The 21604-nt window shown below is 29.1% G+C and overlaps 2 protein-coding genes across 3 annotated transcripts; one reads left to right on the plus strand and one right to left on the minus strand.

Moving 5' to 3' along the window:
* Positions 1-27: 27 nt before the first annotated feature.
* Positions 28-4562, minus strand: LOC130452999 (uncharacterized). Its single transcript, XM_056792567.1, has 3 exons — positions 4310-4562; positions 2714-2924; positions 28-914 (listed from the first exon to the last, which is right to left on the minus strand). Exons 1-3 carry the CDS (start codon positions 4498-4500, stop codon positions 801-803), a joined length of 516 nt encoding a protein of 171 aa, XP_056648545.1. The 5' UTR covers positions 4501-4562; the 3' UTR covers positions 28-800.
* A 944-nt stretch (positions 4563-5506) lies between these two features.
* On the plus strand, positions 5507-19320 carry LOC130440708 (cell surface glycoprotein 1-like). 2 transcript variants are annotated; one of them, XM_056773995.1, is made up of 8 exons: positions 5507-5703; positions 7855-8195; positions 8631-8882; positions 9677-9977; positions 10402-10539; positions 11210-11830; positions 12043-12405; positions 15338-19320. In XM_056773995.1, exons 2-8 carry the CDS (start codon positions 7869-7871, stop codon positions 15445-15447), a joined length of 2112 nt encoding a protein of 703 aa, XP_056629973.1. In that variant the 5' UTR covers positions 5507-5703; positions 7855-7868; the 3' UTR covers positions 15448-19320. The 2 variants fall into 2 exon arrangements, with proteins under 2 accessions (XP_056629973.1, XP_056629974.1); XM_056773996.1 differs by lacking the exon at positions 5507-5703 and adding an exon at positions 5768-6841.
* Positions 19321-21604: the final 2284 nt, after the last annotated feature.

The following is a 21604-nucleotide window of genomic DNA, read 5'->3' on the forward strand; positions in this document are numbered from 1 at the left end:
ATATATATATATATATATATATATATATATATATATATTTACATTTTTTACAATTACATTGTCAAAAGTTCTAGTCCTTTTTTAATTTGAAATTTAACCCAAGATAAAGGAGAGAAAGCAGCTAATAATTTGAGAGAATGGCAGAATTGTATAATCTTCAAAACCTGTTCAATATCCGAAAAAAATCATGAACATTTAATGTACAAAATTTTGTTAAATATCCAATTTAAAGGATCTTTAAATATTCAACATACATTTTAAATATTGCTACAAACCTAGAATCCAAATATAACGGCATAAACGTAACTAAATAAAAAGTATTTCGAGTTTCAACTTCGAGTGTAATTTCCTAATCCTACAAAAAGTGTATTTTGAACATTAAGTTGATGATATGTATAAATCTAACAGTTGGATGATGAATCAATAACATGGACAGTTACAAAGAGATACACACTCTTGCTTAAGAGTCAAACATATAATTACAAGATAGTAATAAAACAAAGATAGATTTCTGGTGTTTAGTTCTTCTCTGCTTTGTGGAATTTTTGGTTTCAATAACCCCCATCTCTATATTATATTCTTTAAATGCCTATTGAGCACTGGTTATTATTTATTTACAATTAACAATTACATCATGTGATACGTGATTTAGTCTTCAGAGACCGAAGATAAATGTTCCCGTAAATACTAGTGGAATGTATTACTATGTTTAATCAGAAGATACATGTTAAATGAAAGTCATTTTATATGGGAATATTGTAGGTTCTTTGAGATTCAAATAATCACACAAGCGTCACATTTCATGAATTTTTTAGCAGGTATCGGCCACAAGTAAATAAAGTCATTGAGGATATAATCAATGTTGGAATAATAAAATACAGTTTCTTCTTTTTCTTTTTTGGTACTTTCAAAACCTACAAACAAAGAGATCAAAATTAGTTAAACATTTAAATAGCTCAATGTTGTTGTAGACATTTTAAATGAAAATTATTGGTAAGCAGTTACCTACTAAAGTCTAGTTTCATTGAATACAGTCAATTTAGACTTTTGGATGAAAAGATGTTAATTTGACATAAAATGGAATATTAAAAACGGTTTGCATAATTATTGTATGTTGTAATATTAAATATATTGGTTATTGAATCTTGGTTATTTGGTAACCGAGATCCTGATCTATCCAGGGAGGAGATCAATACTTCACAATATTGATCATTCAAGGCCACGTGAAATATGACTGGGTCCTTAGGGTGTACAATTTGGTTGGCCAAACCCGATTTTACGACAAACTAGTTTTGCCTAGGCTAAACTAGTTCTTCCTATACACAATAGAATTAACTAGTATAGCCTAGTACAAACTAATTTGTCCTAAGCCTGATAGCGTAAACCAGTTTAGCCTAGGCCAAACTAATTACAAAACTCACACACACTCTAGAATAAACTAGTACAGTCTAATCAAAACCAATTTAGCAAAGTCGAAAGTAATTGAGCAAAAATGTCAGGACTTATAGATGCGGGAGTTAGATTTGTCGTTTTAAACGCATTTTGCGCCGTGCCTAAAGTATTTAGTTAATGACTGAAATTCCAAGTGCCACCAAAGCACAACATGTAAAAATAAATAACAATTTTAAAAATTGAGATATGATTATTGCTTTTATTGAATAAAACTTATTATTTGTATATTATAACGACGAATCATAATTGTTTTAAAAAAATGATTATTTTTCCAATTATGGAGTGTTTTTTCAGTTAATCTATTATTTTGACTTTCTAGATAAACTATAATGTTTAGACTAGGCCGTACTAGCTTTGGTGGCACTTGGAATTGTAGAATTTGCCTAACCTAACTTCATTGATAACAAATTGTAATGAGAAGACTTTCACTTTGCAAAATTTCTGTCAAAAACATTTCCCTCCGTTATTTTTGATCTGCTTGTCGACTTAACATAGGTTCATCCATATTAAATAGAAGATATATACTTTCAATTTTAAACTTCAGTCATTATTTAAATACGTTTCGTATGGCTGGCAACTGGACGTAAAATGCGTTTAAAACGACAAGTTCTGACATGTTTGCTCAATTACTTTTGACCTTGCTAAATTGGTTTAGACTAGGGTATATTAGTTTATTCTAGAGTGTGTATTTATATCAGGATCAATTGATTTAGCCTAGGCTAAACTGGTTTATCCTATAAGGCTTAGGGCAAATTAGTTTGAACTAGGCTGTACTAGTTGGATCCTATCGCGTATAGGAAGAACTAATTTAGCCTAGGCAAAACTTAGATTACATGTCAACCAGCTAACAGCTTTTTTAACATAGCGGATTATTCACACTGTTCTGTTACCATTAATATAAATAAAAATAAAAAAAATAAGATTTGCATGCCGATTTTAAAAAAATGATATTATTCAGCTGTATAAGCAATAACCTATTCTGCTCAATTCCAAATATTTACGCAAGTATTTTTGAATCTGGGCGATTTTGAAAAAAATATAATATATAACGATGCACTAAAGTCTCTTTTTGTCACTCGTCTGGTTATTTCAACTAATCAAACAGCCTTGTGACAAAAAATATGATTTTAATGCCTTAATACATAAATAACTATTATATTGCACAACATAAAATTAGATGTATTAGTAGTTTTCATTAGTTGCTACCTGAATCTTTTTAAAATTGATACTTTTCAATAATTTATTATTAATCTATACAAACCTTTCTTTCAAAAACATTTAAAGTTGATTCCATTGAACTTATATTGTTTTGTAAAGCTAGTACAGCTGGTGTTAATTGTATGTCACAAATATCTATATCCTCTCTTTTTAATATGTAAGTCAAATTTGCAAATTGCTTTTGAAGTTGTAGACAAATGTTTGTTAGAACCAGCAATGCATATGCTGTATCCCCTTTTGTATTAGATCTTTTCCTATAATAAATATTAAATAGAAGTCTAGTCAGATTTTCAAATACAGCAGTGTAGCTATTCAGTCGTTTTCAGAGAAATGTTTACAGTTTTAACTATTGTTATTTTTTCACATTATATATCATAGAAAGTTATTCCTCTCATAGTTCATAGTAGCATTGTAAGCAGCTAAGTGTTGTTAAGCACATATGTCTTCAGATAGGCCCAACTTGCCTCACTTGATGTTACCAAAGCCAATGTCTTTAAGGAAGCTGATCAAGTGTTTGGGTTTGAACTCTTTGATATCATTAGGCAAGCTGTGAGTGTTTAAACTGCGCTCATGTGGGTACTGGGCACTCACAGATAAATTATATAAGCAAATATCTTATTACAAATTTACTTGAAAGAAAAGATGAAACCTTTCAGGATTTTTCCATTCACTAAGAAATATAATGAAATGAATTCAGTATTGTTCAAGCCCCAAAAAGATCAATGTGATTTATGTTGCACTTATAAAATGAAGCAGATAGAAAAAGAGATAAAAGGAAAATCATATTATAGCTGAGGACTTAGCTGGGAAAGAAAAAGTTAATGATTAAATTGAAATTGAAAACTTTGATCATACTTATATTCTGAATTATAAAGACTCCAGAATTCAGAAATATTCATCTATTTAGCAGAGCAATCTGAAAGATGATGACAAAGGTAATGAACTTCAAGGTCTTAAGTATTTACTGAATTGCGAAATATTTTCTAAATTCCAATATGACATTTACCAAGAACTACCTTAAAGAAAAAGAATGATACATACAGACTTGTCATTAGAACTATTATTTACTAGTAGATTATTATTATCATCAAAAAAATGGTTAGATCTGCAAGACATGAAAAAACTTATCCCTAAAGATACACATTATTTTTATGATTTAATAGTATGTAGATGAAATTTAGAGTTCAAAGCAATGTCAGAAGAAAATCAGAAAAAATTAAATATATTACATTACTGTTGTTACAAATCAAATAAACCGCATTACATATGTAACAATATAACGACAATGATTGTTTTTCATCCAAATACGAATTCCTCTTCTGTACTATCCTTAAGTAATTTCTTGGATATCGTTAATTATAAATTTGAGGTGTTTTTAAATTTCAAAGGGTTGTAACCACCAAAAAAATTTGAAAATATTAAAATAGTGAGATTTGAATATATTATATCATTAATCTATTGTTCATAATAAATTGAAAGAGAAACAATTAGTAAGAATAATAAGAATAAAAATTAATTAACAAGTTTATCGTTCTCCTGCAAATTTACTTATTGTTAGTTACGCCTTATTAGAAATAAGATAACAATATAAATAATTATGTACTATAGTTACAATAAAGAAGAACCATGAAAATCTTACTCTGCGGGTATCTGTAAATTATTTATTAGTTTCATTAATTTTTGACGTTGAGTTTCATCCTCTATTCCTAACAATTCTAGATCTTGATCACTCAAAAGTTTTAAACTAAAAGAATCAATCTTATTTGCTCTAAAGTTTTCAACAAATTCTCCAAAGCCACCAGAACTTAAAACTGTTTCTAAAAGATCCATTTTAAATCATCTGTTGTTATTATTCACAATCAAAAATAACTGATGTAAAAAATGTTTACCATAGATAACCTTAGTTGCCCAAATAATTTGCAATTTATCTATGGCGGGTTAATAGTTCTGTGTTCAAGTGGCTTCAATTGTTATCCCAAAAGGCTAATGTGTTGATGTATAATTATACATATAATTATATGTTTTGAGAGAAATTGTAAATAGTATATAAATACTTTTGAATTTTAGTTAAATAAGGATAGCGCCACTTAAGCATCAGGGTATATTTTAAGGGAAGAGTCAAATATTATTTATACCCCACACAACTTTTTATACTTTTGTGTAACGTAAATCGTTGAAATTCACCATAATGAACTATTTTATTGAAGTTTTCAGCTCGGCATACTTCAATTTATTTACAATTGCTATATTCATATTATCCCCACAGAACATACCAAACTTTTATAGCTACTTGTGTAGAGTGTATATGAAGGAAACTTAATTCGAGTAAACTCTTTTTCAAGGTCAGAATTGCTTAAAAAAATAAAATTGTTAAATTATACATGTAAGCAATAAGAATAATTATACTTCTGTTTTAAATATATTATTACATGATGTTTATGTATAATTTTATAGAACTTTTATTGTTGATGTAACTCGTAGGTATTTGTAAAAACGATTTCGATGAGGTAATAATTTGATTGAAAATTTCATTATCGTCTAAATTAAAAAATAAAAATTGATTGTAAATTTTCATGTGTACGTTATAACAAATTTGTTTACTATAATATGCATTTAAATATGTCTCTAAGTGAAAACATTTGAATATTGTAACAGAAATCTTAAGTAATTGTATAAACGGAGTATACAATATTTTGCAATATTTCAATAGACATTAAGGAATTATTGTAAATCGTCGATTTTTGTTCTAATGGGAATAGATTTTCACGATACAAATGTCTGATAAAAAATTCTTGATATACCAATTTTACCGTTTTGACGAATCTTGAGAAAAGACACAGTTCAAATGTTTTGTTCCGCCACGCCGCTTGTAATAACGGCGAAACATAAAACTAAAAATTAGGAATGGAGCGAGACAGGGAAGAGTTCGAGAGTTGATCGGTGTTCGTAATCGTTCGTGTGATACAGACGCCATAAGTGAGAAGTAAATTTTGTGTTTTAGTATCAGATTATTATTTATTGCTATGGAAATAAGTGAGTAGAGTAATTTTAAAATGTTATGCACGTAAAGTTGAATATATTTAATAAGTCACGTGTAAGGCTTACTTAAAATAGTTTTTGTATATTTATTTTGAGTATTGCAGTAGATACCCCAAGCTGTTTGACCCGTAAACAATGTTCTGTTCATTTTTACTTATAGGCGGTATTTTTTTGATTATTTTTGTTGTTTGTTAAAAGGCAAAGTTGATCATGTGCTTACGTGTTTTAGTTTGTTTTTATTGTTATTGCTTAATAGGCGTGTGAAGGTGTGTGTATTTGAACCCCACCGGTAGTCAGGGATAGCCTAGGTGTTAAACTGGGTAGTTTTAATACATTTTTCAAATGGGAAACTATAATTTTAAAGTTTTTTTCACATCAAAATAATGTCAGTTTACTACTTCTTATGTTTGATGTTCTTATATACTCATTTCAAGGGCATTTTGTTAACTATTGTTAACCAATTAAAAGATTTTGTAGTTATTCGAATTTTTATTGAAGTAGTTTCCTCAATCATTATTTATTAATTTGAAAATAGCTAATTATAACTTCTTTCCGCTTGATGAATTAATGTTTGAAGTTTTTTCCATTACCTTACCATGTTGCCAAGTCGAAAAGGTAACATTCTCGGATTTTTGTTAGGAGTTGCTTTACTATTTCTCAATAATTTCCAAGGATTATATTTGCCCCAAAAATATGACTGTGTTATAATTTTTTTATAATTGATATTTTCAAATTGAGGTACTTTTGCTATACAGTGATAACCTAATATTTTACTGAAAGATGTTATTATCTGTATAAATAGATTATTACTTCTTCATTATTATGGCTAATACAAGATTAAAATATTGATTCTATTTATGATCTTAATTTCAGGCTTAGAAGTATTTTGTTTCTATTTTTAAAAGTATAAAACATTTAGTGTTAGGATAAATTTCTTGTATTCTTTCCAATGCTATATTTTATGCCAAGAATTCTCTTTTATTTCTTCTAAATTTGTTGTTGGCTGAACCCATACTAGTGAAATTTGGTTATTTTGTTGTATTGTGAAATCTGCGTTAGTTTTTTCCTTTTCATAAGCCTTAAGCAAAATTTTTTAGCACACATGAAATTTGCTTTGCATAATTAATGAGAGGTAATTTGTTCAAAATTTCTATCTATGTTCAAAATACTAAAGCAATTGTTATTAAATAGTATTTTCAATAAAAATCAAACTTATCTTAATGAGAACCTTTGCACTAAATTCAAGAGAAAATGATTTCAACAATCTCCTCAACAACAGGTTTATTAAATAATTCATGAAAAATATAGACTAGATATTGAACTCCCAAATACCGAAGAATATAAGTGTTTAAATCTAACAAAAATCTAACTATTTTGGGTATATAGGTATTTTGTTGGGAAATATGAAATCTTGATCTGTGAAGTGTAAAATTTCCCGCATCTCTGGTATCAAAGCTAAGGACCTTAGAGCAAGTGCTCAATCAATGAAATGTTTGATTGATAGTGTCCACAGTAAACATAGCAGTGGAAGATGTCTCAAGCCAAAGTTGTATTGTTCCAAAATACAAAAATGTTTATCAATTGGTTATGGAAAATACACAGTCTTATATTACCACATTTAACTCAATTCTCTGAAAGTAAATCTAAGCAGAATTTACTTGATATTTGTACTAAAAAATTTAAGTATCCACTTTTGAAATATGATTGTTATAACAAATCAGTTGATATTTGTCTTAGGAAATTATATTTTGTTTATGCTCATATATATGAAAGATCTCTACAATCCTTTTTGATAAAACACAATATAACCTAAATAAATATTAAAACAATATAATGAATGCATCTTGTTGTCCACTTCTTAACATGTATATGGCTACTATTTTTGCACATACCTATTATTTCTAGAACAAATATAACTGGAACAAAACTGAATCATAAATGGCACCACTACACTTGAAACAAATTTATAATTTTGATAATGCGATAAATGCTCTTTAATTGATTGTAATATTCAAATTCTTATAAGCCAAAGTAAAAGAGAATTACAGATTAAATTCTAATAACCTACCTCTAAAGACTGCCATTGAATCTGTTTTAGAATGCTTCCGATGTAGATCTATTTAATATGAAACTAATTTTTTCCAGGTTTCTGAGAACAAATGATGAACTCTACTTTAAAACCAGTATTGCCTACAACTCAGACAACTTCACCAACTCCTAATAAACCAATGCACCCTCAAGGAGCTCCGGTATCATATGGTCAGCCATCAGGTCCAATTCCCCAAAATCCTTTTCCAAACACCAACGTGGCTCACAATTCGGCATCTCAACAAAACCATTTTTCACTAAGTGGTAGTCCCCCTTTTAATATGGGCAGTATTCCTGCTAGCAATCATCCTGTAGCTATTAGCCAACCATCAAGTGGTCAAGTTTATAACCAACCCAAAAACGTGTCTTATTCCAGTGGTTTTCAAAATGCACAAAATGTAAGTTTTTGGTTTATATGTTTAATAATTAATGGTTATTCTAGAGTAAAGGCTTTAGTTTTGCTCTTATATTCATTAAATAGTTTAAAACCAGATGCGATTTTGAAAAAAATTTTATAGGATTTAACATACTTAATGAAAATATTTTTAAACAAATGGATGTATTTATGTTCCAAAATTTGACTAGGCAAATAACAAAAAAAAATATGATAAATAGATTTTCATGCTGTTATATTTTTACATAAGTGAAGCTATTTTGCTTTTGGATTGTGTCTGTTGAAAAAACTACAAACATTTTGTTATTGGTGACATGTACTGAAACTGAGATAATCTTACTTTCATAATTTTTTAACAATTTTTAAAGTATTAATAGAGTTAATTAATGTTTCTAGTAGTAGTAAATAGTCAAAATTTATAAGAATTTGAAATTTTCAGCAAAACACTTTACCTCCAGTCAGTCAGGCTTTGCCAGCAACTACTCCTCTGACAACTGCACCTAACCCCATACAAAATACATCTGCATCTATTTCTAATTCAACTACCCCAAGTACTGAATCTTCAGAGGAAAAATTACAACCTAATGGGACAACACAAGATGATCCAGCACCAGTAGTTGATAGACCTAATATTCAAGAGAACCATGTTACTCCAGAAATAGTTAGTACTGAAGAACCAAAACAAGATACCGTAAGTTTATATTAAAAGTATCAAATAAAAGTTACAATATTTCTTTGTACAATAAATATTTAATAAGGTACATTTCAAGTTTTGTTATGAATAGCAAACTTATGCTATCCAACAGAAGAGTTGATGGTGACAGCTGCATGTATAATTAGAGAACAAACTTTTATAGGTAAGGTTATGGTTAATAACTGATGTGTCTTATCTAAACTTATGTTTCAATCTATTTGTGTATGAGGAGTTGTCATGTAAGCTCGTCTTCCAATTATAATGATCTCCAATATCTAGGATGGCTTCTGGAAGGTCATGTCTTCATTCCAAATTCCTCTTACATGCATTTTCTGATTATTATCCAACAAAAAGGTCAGTAAAAGGCTTCGTGTGACTTGCTTGGTTTCCTAAAGCATACCATGATCTATTTTGCATCAATTTTATAACAGATTGACTGTTAGAATGGTTTGCTTTTCTCCATATTAATTTCCTTTACAAATATTTATATCTCACACAGGATCCAAACATTTGATGAACTTGCCGTATACTCCAACTTCAACTCTTGTCCTATGCTTTTTGAACCACATGTATAATTAAATGGTATTTACTATTGTTACGGACAATTACATTTCCGACATTTGTATGATCAGTTTTCACAGACCAAAAATCACCAATAGTTCTAGAAATTCCAATATTTTTTTGAATTCAGTAAAACTTATTAAAATTTTAAACATGTAGTCATATTGAATGCTTATAAATGCTAGTATGTAAGTTTTTGATTAATGAAATGAATTAATTTGTGATATCAGGCGTCTCCAAGTCCGTCACAAGAAAAGACACCAGAAGAGCCTTCATCAGAGCCTTTGAATAATATTAACGATGATGATGCTGAAACATCAAAGGAATCTGACAAGGAACATAATTCATTGGAACCTGCTCCGGTGCCTGAACCTAGTCCAAGTCCAGTACCAGTTTCAGCTTCGACAACCACAATAGTTTCTGTCCCGATAACTGCAGATGTACCTGAAACCTCATCAACGTCAGTTTCTGAGCCTGTTGAATCATCTACTCAAAAGGAAGACGAAACTGAAACAGTTCAAAATGATTCAGGTACAAAGTGATTTTATACCTAGAAAAAAATTATTATAATTATATTTATAAAAAATCAACTACTGTTTCCAATATGCAAATTCAATGATTTTTCATGAAATATTAGTGTAAAAATGGATATTGAATCATTTATTAAAAGTTCTATTGAAAAAAGTGCCAAAGATGCTCACGAAATATCTGTCTACGGTGATAATCAAAATTTATTTTATAGTTAAATTTGTCAAATGCATTAAATTATACTTGTTTTACTTAAACTCTAAATATAACTCACTTCATACAACTAAAAATTGTTACTAAACATATCATTGTCCATTATTATGTTGAAAAAATAGAGTAATAATTTACAATATTTGTTATAATTTTCACAGTATTTATTTTTCAATGTTAGTACCAATTTGAAATAATTATAATTCATAATTTTTAGTTTCATCCGATGTGGAAACTTCGAAGGAAACAATAGAGACTGATCCATTAGCAATAGAAACTCCATCAGACATGAAGCTTCCACATGACCAAGACAAAAATGTTCTGCTTACAGAAAGTAAAGATGAAGGAAGCGAAGGTAAATTAATTCATATTATAGTAGTATTTCACAAAATAGTAACACTCCCGCTTCTTTGTAAAGTAAGAACAAATACACCATCAATCAATAAGTGGGTGGTCTGCAAATCACATATTCATATTAGTATTATGGTGCCTTCACCAGGAAAATCAAATAATCAATTACTAGTATGTAGGGTTTAAAGGTGGCCATACAAGCACTGAAGACGCTCGAAACAATTGTTATGGAAAATAACACTGTGAAATTGAGAATCAGTTTTCAACATTGGGGTTATTTAAGCAAAATGTGTCAATAGGTGACTATGATTCACTATCACAAACACGTCTTAATAAATATAGTAGTCATCTGAGTTGACTGAGCCTGGCAAAAGCTTTCTAAGATGGCACCTGTATTTCAGGGCACTATAAGATGATAAAATTCAGTAAATTGAATTGCATTGTACCCACCCTATTCTCCATATTTGCTCCTCAGAGACTACTATTTGTTTTTAGACCTGAAAAATTTTTTTAATGAAAAATGTCTTATTAAAATGGAATAGAAAGGTTGGATTGATTGACTGATTATATTACTCAAATGAAACCATTGTTTTTTGTTAACTAAATATAAAACTTGTTGATTGATGGGTTACAGTAGAGGTTCTCAATTTTTAAATGACTTTAATATTTTTAAGATGAAGAACAATCTAGTGACGGTATAAGTGACTCTGAAAAATGTGAAAAAGATGAAGATCCATTGAGAAGAACCCCTAAAAGAAAAACGAAAGCCTCACCGCAGGAGCAGAAAATAGAAACCAAATCTCCAATGACCAAAACTCCCAGTATATCAGGACAAACAAAACGACAAAGAATAATGACTCAGCACTACCAAAGCCCCTTACCGGAAATTGAAATAATAACAAAAATTAGTTCGTCTACACCACGCACTAAAAATAATGACGATAAGTTGATTTATTTCTACAAAAACGAATTTTTGGCTGTAAGAAATACAGAGGGGGGTTTTTATTTGTGTCAAGCTGTACAAAATATTTATAAATCATCATCAAAAATTAAAATTCGTTGGCTTTCACAAGATAAAAGTGATAAGAGTGGAGAAATCTACACCCCAGATTTTTATGACTTAACTGACTTTGACTGTATTCTAACTAGTATAGATTTAACTAGAGTCGGCAAAGGAAGGTATAAATTGAAACCTAAGGAGAAAGAGAGAACAGATAGTATTTTAAAGAGATGTTTAGCTGTTGAAAAAGGAGAAATTTCTCAACCTTCAGTATCCGAGGAACATCCAGACGGTTGTGAGTATAAATTTCCAATTTATTTTAAATTTATTATTTTTTATATAATAAAGTTTAATATTTTGTATTTGTATAATGTTCTAGCTACTTTGGTATAAACATTGTGAGATTGAAGTAGTCACATGCATAACCTTTTTATAAAAAATTAGATTAATTTTGTGTAGCTAAGCTTTATCTAGTTTTTATTTATTTTCTCTTGTTGTTTGTTTTAGTGGATATATCTTTATACAAAGATGAAGAACAGTTAGTGAAAAATAAAAATCGTGGTACAAAACGTAAGAGTCAACCCAGAACGGAGTCACCTAAAAAACATGTTCCTATCAAAAAAACTCCTGAAACTCCTAAAGTCAGAAAAGTAGAAACAAAACCAACTAAAAATAGTGCATCAACAAAAAAAGTTACACCCGCCAAAAAGTCAACAGCTCCAGAACCTAAAAAAACACCAACCAGAGGGAAGAGAAAAAGTGATACAAAAACTAGTCCTGTTGTGGATCCAAAAAAGGCTAAAGTGTTAGCCAGAATTGGTAGGAAAACTGCAGTTACTGCTAGTAATAGTAAGCTTCAAGCTGCTAAAAGTAAGTTTCATTTTATCTAAATGTTTCTGCAATAGATTTATAAACTAGTACAGATCTCTTTAGTGACTTCCAAATAATGCCAACTTTTTTACAGTTGAATTACTATTAATGTTGAAAAAACTTGAAATAGACTCTCCTGAAGACTCATAATTATTAAATATAAATCAAATAAATATAAATAATATGTTGAAGTTATTTTTCATTGAATTTGAATTTATACAGATGTTTAAAAATTAAATAAAGCCATTCAAATTATTTAATATCAAAGAAATCTTAGACTAAAACCCGCTGAGTAAAAAAATTACAACAATTATGATTTTCTTTTGAAAAGCTTTGAAAATTGATATATAAATAATAATATAATAGAAATAAGAGACGCCCCACTGTGAACTGAATAGTAAACAACTTGTCCAGGTGCGCATTACTATATTAAATTTTCAGAATCAGAGAACTAATTGAAGGTATAGATAAAAGAGACGGCAACATCTATCATCAGATACTAAAAAGTGATTTCAACTGTTTTTAACAAATTCTTCTCAGACTACAGGTCTACAAAATTGCAAAACATATGAATATGAGACGAAAAATGAATGTTTCAGGAAATTTTTAAAAAATCAGCTAATAGGATAATTCCATTATAGCAAACAGTAATGGAAAGTAGTTTGATAAAGTGGAGGAACAACAAAAATTCGGGAGAGAAATGAAGACAAATCTATTACTTGGAAGAAACATTGCTTAACAGCCATGATACTGTTCGTAAAGCAACCCTTTCCAGAGGTAAATGCATGCTTATTACATTGCAGTGGGGAGCAAGGTTGGGTGAATGATGCATTATTATCAAGTTCAAAACATCATTAGATTACCACCAGGGAAGGGACTATTTTCAAGTCTTGATTAAAAAAACTGGTATCAGCACTACATGCAAACAGTGTATGCTATTGTATCATTGAAGACAAATTCAAAAAATTCCAACTAAATATTCACCCAAATCAAACATACAGGAGTTTCTACTTGAAAAAGATTATTATATCGAAGAGCATGATACAAAAAAATAACTCATAGAGGTTTTAGAATCAAAAGTTATTGCAAAGAATATACTGTAGATGAAATGGTCAAGAAGGATAGTCACACTGTTTTAAGATTACCTCCTGCTATGTTTTTAATCTAATGGAACTGATATGGTCCCAACTAAAAAGATAGACAAGAACTAATAACACTTCACCCAAAAATTCCAACTACGTTGTGTGATAATGAAAGAATATTCAAAACATTAGCACCGAGAATTCAAGAAATGCCATAAATCGCATAAAGAGTTGAAAATCAATATATGCAACCATGTACCAGTTTTAAATAGATTTGTAATTGATTTAATCGATACTGAAGTTAAAAAGTTATTCCCCAATATGATTTTACTGTTATAAAATATTTGCTGTATTTTATCTATATTATGCCAAAGATTCTTTAGCTCTATGAGTAACTTTCATCAAATAGTGCTATGTAACTTTTAATCTAGTTTTTAAGTTATAAATCGATCTTTGAAGAAACAATTTCATCTTTATATTTAATTTTACTGAAATAATCTTTGCTTGTTATATTAAGTGCAACTTAATATAACAAGCAAAGATTCTTCAATTCTTAATGATGGATCTCTTATCTATATTTTGGTTTTGCAAAGTGATAACATATGTAATAACATTTTCGCTATTTGATGACTAGCACTATATATTGATAACTTTGTTTATAATCTTACTACAGACTGTAAATTCTTTAATCTTCTCATTTTTTGGTTAGTGTAAGTTTTTGTAGAAGTAACTACAGAACTACCTTGGTTTTTGAACCAAAACATTACTAATAGATTAGCATGATCGGATCAAAACGAATTTCTAGTCAAGAACTGGGTCGCAGATTTGGGATCCTATATAGAACCGTCCATACAACCTTGTCAAGAAATGGCCGTGATCATGAGAAATATTTTGCACTGTCACATTCGGAAATGTGAAAGATGACATTATATTGTTGATATCAAAAACTGTTCAAACAAAGTAAAATTCAAAATATAAGCAAATTTGCTAACAAAGTTTTCGTCTGGTTTGCAATTTCAGAAGCTGGTGTTTCATAACCTTATGTTTGGACAATTACTAGAGGAATTATGGATAATGTGCTTTATACTTTGAAGTGTTTACTGAAAATGCCCATCATCATAATGACAAAATCTTATTCTGCTCAAATCTCACTCCATGCCATTTGGTCAGAAGGGTTAGATCAAAATAATGAATATCTCATAAACTTTATACACAGAAAAATTGTTGTCATTCATAGCTCTCCTTTTGTAAATGATCTGTTTATTTTTCAAATTGGGCTGATAATGTCAGCTCACCTGTTCCCACTGATATGGTAGGTAAAATGGAATGACAAAGTGAGACATTCATTCAGTTCATTGTATTCTAATCCAAAATGCACTTGTTAATAGAGAAGTAATATAAAAATAAATTCATAAGTCTTAACCACGATGTTAATCACTGGACACTAATTATAAAACAAGTAAATGTACCATCTAACTTTACTTCCATAAAACAAAAGTTGGTGCTGCATCAGTAAGGGGAGAGGCAGATATCTCAATTTATCTGATTTGAGTAAAGTTAAATGTAACATATAATTGAATGAGCTGCACTTAAATGAGTTCGAATTATCTGATATTTCATGCAAAAGGAACGCTACTATCATGGAGTCCAAAGTTTAGTTATCGCAAACGTCGTTCAAACAAAGAAGTTTTAACCAAATTGGATGCAGCTGTGAATATGTTAGTACTTCATTAAATAGAATTTTAAAATTAAATATAAATGTTATTATGACTTGAAGTTTTTTTGTCATAAAAAATGCATATATTTGAATGATTTTATTTTTCATGTTTTTACATATTTCATTATTTCAGGTGGAAAAGTATCAAAACCAACACCTTCTACTTCAAAAGTCACAAAAATAACACCAACGAGCTCTAAAACACCACCAAGAAAAGCAGCCAAGAGGTCCTCAAGAAAGTAAATAAATTATTTTTTCAGATTTATGTGTATATTTTTTTATTTTTATTTTAAAATTAATTTTTTATGGATTGATTAACCTTATAGAACAAGTAGATGCATATCATGAGGTTTTTTAAAAATTTATGATATGTGTTTTCAATGATGTTTTGAATCATGGACCTTTACAAAAATAATACTAAGAGTATTGATAGAAAAATTAGTATTTCAATAAAAGGCCTTATGATCTTCCTTAACGATTAGTTCAAATTTTAAATAAAACATATAAAAAGGTCCATCTTTCAAAACGTTGCGATGTTTATAGTTACATATACTTATACATATAATGGCCATTACACAGAGGGAAATCTATTTTGCGTTGTTTCAAATGTATTTATTAGATTCCTAAGTTTGTTTATTTTTGGTGATTTATCAATTTTCCAGTTGATTAATCTAGCGTTGTGAAAACCATCCAGTACATATTCAAACATTATTATATATTACACATTTAAATAATTGTAATAGAAACCTACAAGAAGTTATTTATTTATTAAAACAGATATTCAAGACATCAACATAATATATTGCAAATTTTACTCAATCTTTACAATGTGGGATGAGCTCAAAGGTTATTTTGACGAAGAACTCACGTATCATTTTACTCTTAAAATAGTGAAAAAAAGATATCCAAGCGTTAATATTGAATAACTGCTCAATCTTCAAGATCCTTAGACAAACAACGATATAAATTTTGAGACATGTCAAATTTCTAACAATTTCGTAGGAAGTCGTTTCTCATAATTTTTTTTAATTCGAAGCGCATGAGAAACAAATTCTGTAGCCAAATAGACAAGATTTGGTTGTCTTTTCAGTCCAAATGATCTCTAGCAAACTTTAGTCATGCTCGATGAAGTTTAATTGTAGACACTCCGAGCCTCAAGTCGAACTCTACTCGTCACACAAAATATTGGCAAAGTTGTAAGAAACACACACACGCCCAAGGCGTCCGATTTCTTTCCGTCTCATGAATTATCTTATGATCTAAAAGTCAAAAATGGTGCCACTTGTGAGAAGTTTTCTACAATCAACACAACAGTAGTAGTGTACGAGTAATGAATCTTGAAAAAATAACTTCATATCAGGTGAAAATATTGAACGACAACAAAATTCAATCCTTGAAAGAAACTTGCAGTTTTATCCAAGTTACATGTTAATTATGCATTGAAGAGTGGACTATATAAAATATAACGCAAATTCCTTGAATTTGCATATTTTAACCAAATTCCTTTGCTCTGATCTCTATTATGTGATCATCAAATCTTCTCATTTCACAAATTAAAAATGTCATAGTTTACAGCTAGATTTAGCACTGGAAAAAAATTGATATGTCAAATGAACGAGCACATTTCTATTTTGTGGGTATATTGTGTAATATAAATTTTTATAGTAAGTTCAAATATATATTTTCAATTTAGTAGATATTCCACAATTGCATAAAGATTTAAAGTTGAGTGGGAATATTTCATATTCTGGGATTTTTTTTTGTAAACCCGAACTTGGTGTAAAAATGATATTACACTTACATCAAATATACAAGGTGGTTCATAATTACAAACTAAAGTTGATAGTATGTCAAAAAATATGGGTATTCCTTCATGTACAATATTAAAATTTATTAATAAGGGAGATTGAAACCTTCAAAGGGTTGAATTGAGAATTTTTCTTTTTGAAATAGCAGTCGTATGGCTTTGATTCGGGAATTTCTATTTTAGTAGTGATGGATTTGGATGGTTTTTTTTATTTAAAAAATTTCCATACAAAGAAGGTGCGCTTGTTTAAACTATTTGTATTCACATAGTGGTGAGTGATTATACTCATAATCATTTACAAAATATGAATTCTAAAGTTAAACCCGTTTGGCAAATAGAAGATAGAAAAAATATTTTCCATTCGTCGCATAGGGATGCATAGAATAAAGAATATCAAGAGAAGTACTATTATTTTTGAATGTACTATTAGCTATTAGAAATTCTTGTACATAATTCTCCTTGTATATTTTGTTAGTTTTTTTTATTTTGTATTTTTAGTTGCAAATGATACAAAACGAAGTAATTCTAAATGAGATGCAAAGAGTACATATTTAATATTTTAATTTTATATCATATTTATTTTTGAATATTGACAATTTCATTGAAATGTTTATTAAGTTGTTAGTACTTTTTAAATATCGAATTGAATTTGTTATTATTGACTGTACTACTGATGAAAAGTTGGAAATATAAATAAATGTGACTTTGTCTTGTGTGCATTTGTTATTGCTTACAGAAAGGTATTGGAAATATAAATTTTTGATAGGTTTTTCTAAAATTAGAAAACATTTTTCTGGCATTTTTTTTTCAAAATAACATTGAAACTTCAAATCTTTATTGAGTTCAAAAGGCTATTTTTATAATAAACATATATAATACAAATTTAAATATCAATCTTATTTATATTGAACATAATTTTGATAGAATTTCCACACATTATACACCTACATTTTAATAATTTATATTTGTTCACCGATGTATTATATTTATTGTGTGATGTATTTATGTAATGTATTGATACATTGATACACAATCTGACAAGCATTTTGTTTTTGAAAAGTGTTTATCAAACATAAACTGTAGATTTTCCGGAGGTTCTGTGCTCAGTACTTTAGCCTCACTTTTTTTCTCAAATATTCAAATTTTTGTAGTAGTTATAACGTTTGTACAAAGACCATTTCCCTCTCTCGGTTTTTAATTTTTATTGGAATTTTGGATTTGATAGCGAACATGTATGTTGCAATAAATTTTTTTTAAATACGAAAAAGCCAAATTTTATTTGAGTTAAAACGCAAGGTAGAACTGACTAATCCTGTACATAGACCACCATGAGTTTGTTTCTTTGGGGTCATTTTTCAGGAGATATGGTTCAGATTGAATATGAATGTTGTTATTAAAATTAGGTTAAAAATTATATAAATATTCAAAAATACTTAATTAAAATTGATTTAACTATCCAATAATGCACATATTTTCATAAAATGCCAAGTCAAGTGACATATTGAGCTCTTATCTGAAAAAAACTATTGACTAAACTTTTATACTTGAAACCTGATTTTGCGCAAAAAATTACCTCCAAAATGACTTTCAACAGAACTATTACAGATTTTTTCGATGAATCTGACTAATTATTGGATTAGTGGTAATTATAGCCGTAATAAACTACTGTTCAATTATGCATTTTAAACAAACTTTGGTTGGATTCCAGAACCATTTTAATCTCATATATAGGTACTAAAACAGGCTTCATACTTTGTCAAAAGTAGACAAAAATTTATTTATTAAAAATTTTCTTAAAAATATCTACATGGTATAAATCCAGCCTAACCCAGGTATTCGTTAAAATTATTTACATATAAAAAGACTAATAATGCAATCAGTAATTTTTGAGAAGTTAATCACTAACAGAGTCAACCGTTGGAGTCATTGAAAAGACCTACATCATTTTTTTATCCTAAACAAACAACTTCACAAAAAGTAGATACATTTTACACATCGAGGATTCTCCATGACCATCAAGCTGAACAGCAAAACTTAATTTTTTTTAATTTGATTCCATGTGGATATTCGATATTTTAATTTTCTTAACTATTTATCCAGTGAAATTGTCAATAAAATACGTATATATGTATTTTTACGGGGTGGAAGAGGGAATATTTCATTAGGACATCTGAAACCCCTTCATTTCGCATTAGTATTATTATTTTTTTTTCGATAAGTACTCATTTTTTCAAATGTACATTAAACTACACGTAAGACAAAATGTAAAGTACGTATAAATATGAATAGATTGAAACTATCAACAAAAATTGTTTTAATATTTCTATTATTGAAGTCCAGGTACCAGAAAATTTTTAGATATATCAGCTGATATCTCGATAGACTTCTATAAAGATCTATCAAATTTTTCTATTTTTGAAACTGAACTGATGTACAGTATGTCATAGAATGTCGTATACAATATTTAAGCTTCCCTGTTATTTTGGGCAAAAATTTATAAATGTCATAGAAATATCTACATAGCCTAAAAGTTATGATGTAAATGAGGTATGTCAAAAAAAACCGATTTTGAACCAGATATATTGACTATGGGAAAATTTTAGTTTATGAAACTTTGTTATTACCTAAATGAATAAAATATTTAGATTCACTAAATATATAAACCACAAATTGCTGTTTACGGAAATTATATTAATTATATGCAACTGATAATTTTTATCAACAAGTAAAAATTTGAATACTAAAAAGCCTCAACATTGCTTCAGAAACAGGTGATTGTTCTTTGATTAAATTCTATCAAAACATTTCTAACCATACCTGGAGTTTTAGCTCCACATACTTCTCTAATTATTCTTTTAAAATGATAACAGATGTTATCTAAAGGCATGATTAAATAGCACCACAGGAAAAGTACTCCATCTTGTTAGTACCAATTGTTTTCTCTTTCATTTAAAAGTAGTTCATATGGTAATCGATTATTTGAAAATTTCTTGAAATTCTCCTCCAGGTTGTTCCAAAAAAATTTGGTCCAACAATTCTGCCCACCCTATAGTAAATATTAATTTTAAATGAATATTGATAGCTGGTTTCAACATGAAAATTTGGAATAATATCTCAACACCACTGACTATTTGGCACCATTAAATGTAAAAGTAGTTTTGACAGATAATTATTTGTTGTTTAGTAAATCTGTAATCTTTGAATTCTTATAAAGCTTAAATCTACATGATTCGATTTGTGTGTAAATTGGGGTTTATATGGTTTTAATTTGACTTTAAAATTGCAAAATTGCAATTGTACTTCGACTTGTGTTCATTAAATTTATCTTTTTTGAAGTAAATATTTCGGACTTTCCACTAGAGGGTAACATCATTTCTAATTTATTATTGTTGTATATATATATATATATATATATATATATATATATATATATATATATAATATATATATATATATATATATATATATATATATATATATATATATATATATATATATATATATCTGCTAGGTCCAGCGTCTTCAGATGTGTATTGAGGCGATAGTGCCCCGATAGAATTTCTGTTAGTATTCGTAGATTGTTCTTACTCAGATTGATACATTCAGCAAACCTACTTTGATTATAGTTTCCCAAAGGAGTCTTTGCCTGTCTCAGCCCCTATAGGTTGTTCCAATAATTGGTTTTGCTCCTATCTACTTCCGTTTCTAGTGTTTTTTCCATTGTTCTGTAGCTGATTCCACAGAAAGGTTCGGGTCTCATGAAGGGCTTGTCTGTCCCTGCTTTAACGAGCTTATCAGCTATTTCATTTCCCTTCGCTTTGGTGTGTTCCGGAATCCATTGTAGGGTAATTTTATTTTTCTTACCAATCCCAAACGATTTTGGATTTTATGATATTGTCAACTTGACAGTATGATGATATCCTGTTTGCGATAATTCCTCTCTAGATTGAACTGAACACATTTTTCAATTGCATAAATTTCTGTTTGAAAAATTGCTTGTTGCGAGGCCCAGGCATTCAGAGTGATTGGTTCTGGGCCATTACACTCTTATTCCAGTTCCGTCTGCTATTTTTGATCCGTCCTCATATCATTTAATGGCATTTCTCTTCATTTCTTGTATAGTGTTTTGATCCCAGTTGCTTTTACAGTTTATTATTGAGGTGACTTTTTTTCTCAAAGCTAAACTTTTTCGATGCAATGTTCTGAGGCATGTCCCAGAGTTAATCATTATTTAATAACGGGTTTTCTTTGATGATTCAGTCTCTGAACATTCTAAGTGATGTTTTTTCTGACTGACAGTACTATGTGAAGAGGTGGGAGATTTAGAATCACTTCCAGTGTAGCTGTTGGGCAAGATTTCATGGCCCCAGTTGCAAATAAGCAAGCCAGTCTTTGTACCTTTAAGAGATTGTTCATCGTGGTATTTAGACTAGTTCTAGTACTCCAAACCACTGCCCCATATGTGATAATTGGTCTCACAATTGCCATGTACATCCACTTTAGGGTCTTTGGGCTACAACCCCAATTCCTCTCTACAAAGTTTTTGCACACAATCAGAACTTTTGTTGCTTTGGTAATTATCTCTTTTTCATG

This window comes from Diorhabda sublineata, chromosome 2, assembly GCF_026230105.1.
Source record: "Diorhabda sublineata isolate icDioSubl1.1 chromosome 2, icDioSubl1.1, whole genome shotgun sequence".
Classification (NCBI taxonomy): domain Eukaryota; kingdom Metazoa; phylum Arthropoda; class Insecta; order Coleoptera; family Chrysomelidae; genus Diorhabda; species Diorhabda sublineata.